The sequence below is a fragment of the Alosa pseudoharengus genome, unplaced genomic scaffold (assembly GCF_046254945.1).
Source record: "Alosa pseudoharengus isolate Yale_2024_CS ecotype anadromous, Long Island Sound unplaced genomic scaffold, YU_APseudo_1.1 YU_APseudo_1.1_scf_15, whole genome shotgun sequence".
In the NCBI taxonomy this organism is placed as follows: Eukaryota; Metazoa; Chordata; class Actinopteri; order Clupeiformes; family Clupeidae; genus Alosa; species Alosa pseudoharengus.
This window is the reverse complement of record NW_027468620.1, coordinates 13,303,152-13,309,024: the sequence shown is the minus strand read 5'-3', so window position 1 is coordinate 13,309,024 and position 5,873 is coordinate 13,303,152. Positions and strand designations below refer to the sequence as shown.

General features: G+C 43.1%; 1 protein-coding gene across 1 annotated transcript in view; it reads right to left on the bottom strand.

Moving 5' to 3' along the window:
- Nucleotides 1–455, bottom strand: part of ogfrl1 (opioid growth factor receptor-like 1) — an 18,737-nt gene extending 18,282 nt beyond the window's left edge. Inside the window, exon 1 of the mRNA XM_076285627.1 lies at nt 163–455. Within this exon, the coding sequence (XP_076141742.1) occupies nt 163–345 (183 nt within the window). The 5' untranslated portion in view covers nt 346–455. The remainder of the gene's footprint in view (nt 1–162) is intronic.
- Between the last annotated feature and the right edge of the window lie 5,418 nt (nt 456–5,873).

The window sequence follows — 5,873 nt, the reverse complement described above, 5'->3', positions numbered from 1 at the left end:
ACAATACCCCATAGCATTCACTGAATGCGCCCCCTCCACCTCCTTGACATCTCCGCTTCTAGGTTACGGTGCACAGCGGTGTGTTCAGTGTTATGTGTCTTACGCGGTTTTCGGTCTGAATTTGAAATACTACGAGTCATGCAAAGGGACAGTCGCTACTACCTGCTGAGAGGCGTCCGGCAACTCCGCACATTTTCCCGATTCCGAGGGGCTGATGTGCTCGGAGATGCCGCTGTCCTCCTCTCCCTGGTGCTCGTCGCTCTCCGAGTCTGTCTCCCATGTCGAATCACATTCCTCTATGGTGCTTGGCTCCTTGTACCTCAAACTGCCCATCAGGTTTCCCATTGAAACCCCGCTCCGGTTTGTCTCTCGCCAACAAATTCCGGTGAGCCTACATCTTTTGTTCAAGTCCAGGAATAAGCCACGCTTCACGGTTCAATAAGTCGCGACTATCTCCGGCGCTCTGTGCAGAACCGCTGCACAAACGTTCTTATATGCTATGATTTAACAGAGGGAATTTCCAGCAAAGACGGAACGGAAGGCGCTTGAACACACCCCCTAAGTGCGCACGATCAGCACTAAGCGAAACGATGGTGTCAACACACTGGGTCCTGCTTAGAAACAAGACAGTGGATCGCAGCTGTTCATATAATAACTGACATGTATTACTGTAATGCAAATTCCCGATAGTTTTAAATGCGTAAACATGTGTCAAAGTTTCGACCCGCAAGGCACTTATGCATGCTAATTTGCAACAGAATACTCATGGAAAATCAGGGAAAACATATTTCAGATATTATTCTACCTGTTGTGGAAATAACACGTACATAGACAGGCATGTTTTGAAGATAGCCAGGTGCATCTTCATTTGAGGCGTTTCTCGTTTTTGTTTATTATTATGTGATTAATGAGTAATTATTGAGTAATTAAAACTACTCTATTTTTCGCATGATATCCCATTCACAAATGTCCCTATCTCTTTCTCCCTATGCCTTAAATGCAGAAAGATGCCCTGTTCCCAAATCTAATGAGGATATTTGAGGATTAGGAAGAGTTGAGGATGAGAATGCTCAACTTGTTCTCTTTCCCCCATTTCCTTTTGAACCACTAGATGGCAGAAGACCAGTGTGTGTATTAAGGGAGGTTTATGAACTGACAGAGAAAACAAAGGGATGTGTGTGTGTGTGTGAGGGGGGGTAAAACAAAACATAGTGAGCCATAGAAGAGAAGACACAAACAACATTAATAATATGAGCTCGCAGGGGATAGAATAAAAGGAAAGGACACACAATCAAGCTCCAACACCCCAGCATGGCCCTTTAGTTGAACAGAGACTGAACAAGCTTCAAAGCACAGCAGAGAGATAGGGTGAGAGAGTGACCGAATGAGAGAGATGAGTGTGTGTGTTTGTTGTGTGTAGGGGTATGTGAGGGAGAGAAAGAGAGATGATAACACACCTGTTCGTACAGCTGCAGTGACACACACTGTCAGAGGGATTGGGAGGTGAGGTCAGCTTGTGGTCACTAATACAGCTCCCCCAGCCCAACGGAGTACTCACACAGCAGGGACGGGGCCTTTTAAGCGTTTTTTTTTTTTGGTCCTAGCAACATGCGTTGGGTTGAATGGAGAGTACTGCTGAATTCTTAAGCCTATGCCTTTCCCTGAAGCTCCCGTTTGATTCCGTTCTCCTGCAGTCTCTTTTTGCGGCTCCTCCATCCGGTCGTGTCCTCTCTCTTCACCCACCCCTCTCTCTCTCTGACACGCCTCACATTTCTGAATCACCTCTGGGAAGCCATAGTTTCCCTTTAAATATCTCTCATTAGAGTTATTCCATCTCTCTCTCTCTCTCTCTCTCTCTCTGCTCATCTTCTCTGTCATCTCCTCTCTCCCTATGGTGATCCTCCCCAGTGGTGGAGGATAATTATTCCCCTTCAGATGTCATGCACCAGCAACTCCTGAAAAGTGTGGCAGAAACAGGGGAATTGAGGCAATGGGTGGAGAAAAGAGATCGAGAGAGCAAACTTATATTTATTCAATCGTTTCCATGGACACTCGCATGATTTTTGGTGACAGGTGTATTGGGGCTAAATGAAGGTGGAGATAAATATAATTATTATTATTATTATTACTGTAGAATTATTATTATTATTACTGTAGAGGACACAAGAGATCAGACAAAGTATGGAGAGACAGAGAGAGGACAGAGAGGAAAGAGGAACAGGGAAAAAAGAGAAGCCCAAATGAGAGAAGCTGAGGAGGCAGAGAGAATGTCAAGCGGAGAGATGGATGTGAAGTTTGTGTCATGTATAGTTTCACCAGCAGGGTAAGTGCTTGATATTATCCACATACATTTGTGAACTTCAAAATATGTGATTATGTTGGATAATTGTATGTTATCATAAATGACACACCTATAGGTTATATATCTACAGGAAATTGGAAAAAACATTGTCATTTTCATCCTCAAACGGACATTTCATTTCAAAACTTTACACTTCAAAACACTAAAACACTTCAAAACGTCACAAAACACTTCAACACTTCTATATTAGGACTGTAATACGCTAAAGCTTGTTCAGTCTCTGTTCAACTAAAGGACACTATCTACATTAGGACATTCTGTAATACGTTAAAATTGGGATGTTTTGTCCACTTGACTATATATGATGATACAACATACTTGACCTACTTATGATGTTAAAACAAGGAACAATATAAATACTACAAATATTGTTTACAAATATTCAACCTTATACTGATGGTGAAAAACCACATAGTGTACATACATGTCCACTCAAATACAACTGCATACCTAACAATTGTCAATGACCAGTTGGCAGTTGCCATGAAAATCTTTATCCTTCAACAGATGAAGGAACAAAAAAAACATTTAAAAAATATAGTTTAGGAAGGCTGACATTTTAGCCATGTGAATCAAAGTGCCCTGATTGTGAATCATCATGAAAATGTAACATTTCAGCATATGGTTCAGTATGCGTATAGTGTGTTTGAGTGTGTGTGTGAGTGTGTGTGTGTGTGTGTGTGTGTGTGTGTGTGTGTGTGTGTGTGTGTGTGTGTGTGTGTGTGTGTGTGTGTGTGTGTGTGTGTAATGTGCAGCATCATCCCCCTCTGTCCTGCAGTCTACCTGTAGGAGTGCAGCCTGAGCCTGTCTGCACCTGTCACATCCCAGCACAGCGAGCAGCGGAGGCCGCAGCCAGCACACCGCCTGCTTTCACATCTCATTTGCAGCTGGCATGATGGCTTATGGCAGCTTGGTGGCAGCATACCTTACACATCACGTGCACATAGACACACACAGGCACACACACACACACAGACACACACACACACACACTCAGACAAACACACACATGCACACACACACACACACACACACACACACACACACACACACACACACACACACACACACACACACACACACACACAAACACACACACACACACACATACACACATGCCAACACATAGCTACACACACACACTCACACACACACATACACACAGACCAACACATAGCTACACACACACACACGCACACACATATACATGCACAGACATACACACACACAATTTCTTTTTACACATAAACATGCTCACTGACGCACAAACACACTCTCTCTCTCTCTTTCACAATCTTTCTCTCTGTCTCTCTCACACACATACCCTATCTCTCTTCTCTCTTTCTTTCTCTTTCTTTTCTTTCTCTCTCTCTCTCTCTCTCTCTCTCACCCACACACACACACACACACACACACTCGTCCACCCCACAGCCCAGCCATGTACGTTGCCAGTCGGAGGGTGTAATAGCCTGCGGGGTCTCTGTTTGAGTGACTGCTCTCACATGGCCACCTGCCTTCCCTGAGGGCTGCATCTCATCTCCCATTCGTTCTCACCGGGGCCCATCCCTTCACATTTCGCACACTTGCATTCGTTGTTGTTGTCGTTGTTGTTGTTTGTTTGTTTTGGTGACTGTAATAGCTGTAATTAGTTTGCAACTGTGTGATCAGATGAGACATGAAAAGAATTGCATCTCTCCTCATTTTTTTTTTTAAACCACAGAGATGTCATTTCATAAAAAATCAAATGTGAAAGGCCGACATCAGCACGATGAAAACATCCTCAGGGGTCAGTACTCAGTCCCAGCGGCCCGACAGTGCGTCCTGATCCAATTCAATCTTTTTCTGTTTAATCTACTGTCACTTAACTCGGTTTCATGTCATTCAGAGTAACTTCATTTCCACTGTTAAAATGAACTTGGCCTTTTTGCACTGGCATGCAGCTGCCCTTCAGCCGGCCACAGAGAAGCCAACACAACGGGGCCGTGGAAAAGGCACGTGCTCCTGTTGGGATTTGTCGGAGACCCATATGGCAGTTGACCCTGAGACACCGGTTCCGCCGATGTGCCAGAACTGGACCAGATGCAGTCCTGGGTCAGCCCTGTTCTGTTCTGGACATGGCTCGGTATTGGCTGAGGCCAAAGGAGACAGATTAAACTAGACTGGTACATTAAGGAGATATATGCACTCAACACTGCAGGGATGGATGCCATTTAGAGCGACTGTTCTAAGTTGTTAGATATGTTGTTTTTTAAGCAAAATACACACAGTTTTGGAGTTTGTTTGAGGAAAAAAACAAACCAGGACCATTTCAATAGCTCAGCACAACTGAAACAACAATTGGTTTCCCCAAATTCAACACAAAATATCACCAAAATGCTCCGTCAAAATGACACGGTCAAAAGTCTTGGTGCCCTTCACAAAAAGTGTCTTTTGCACTGATAAAAGCACACTTTTCATTGTTAAAAACCAGCACTAAGGTGATGGGTAGTCAGATATACAGCTGTGGTCGTATTCCTGAGAAATATCAGTCCAGCTCTAATGGACTATAGACTCAAGTTTACTCACTTTACATTTCTATTGGTTTCTATGGACAGTATGATGTTTTCTCCAAGGATTTCCAAACATTTGAATGACTCTACTGTACCTACCCCTTCATATGCAGCTGATTATCAGTGCCAGAGGAAGCAAAATAGGCCTAGAGTATTACCTAGTTATTGCCATGCATCAGTTTAGAGAGGGTGCACTTTTCAGTGTGCTTCATTCGTCCTCATCCAAACATACTGCTGTTCTATAAGCATGAGCAAAACAGAATACTGAACCAAAACCATATAATTAACTGCCAAACCTATTCTCACCCATTTATATGGTTTTGGTTCAGTGTTCTGTTTTGTTCATGCTGAAGATGTTGACTTATTGATGACAGAACATATAATATCATATTTTTACCTAACTTATTCTACATTAATGAACTGATATTAATTTAAAGAACGTTTAGAGTATGTCATTGTTGAAGGTTATTGTGTGTTGCATTGTATTCTATGTAGCCCAATAAGTTAAAGTCAAATCAAGTTTATTTCTGGCAATCTACATTACTACAGGTCAGCTAGACCAATCAAAGGCTGGGTGTTCACCATATTAGCTGCGTTCTTTCACTGATGGATTGTAAGAATTGAGAAAGGCCAGGCCGAAACATTGCTTTTTATTCAACTATTGCAGTGGTCCCCAAACTATGGCCCGCCACCTCATTTTGGGTGGCCCCCCAAAACATGTCCGTGGTATATAGGATCCGGCCCGCACGGGAGTACGACATCGTCAAACTATAACCTCCGCAATTTCCTCCATTCATTCTCTATGGCGAGTCTTAACAGTATACATGTAATACTCTTTTTGTCCACTGGTTTCGCGTTTGCCATCAAAAACGGAATGAAATGTAGGCCTACCTGCAAACTTTTCTGCAAAGTTCAGAGTTCACACATTTTTAATAAAATATACTTTTGGGACTCTCTGCTAA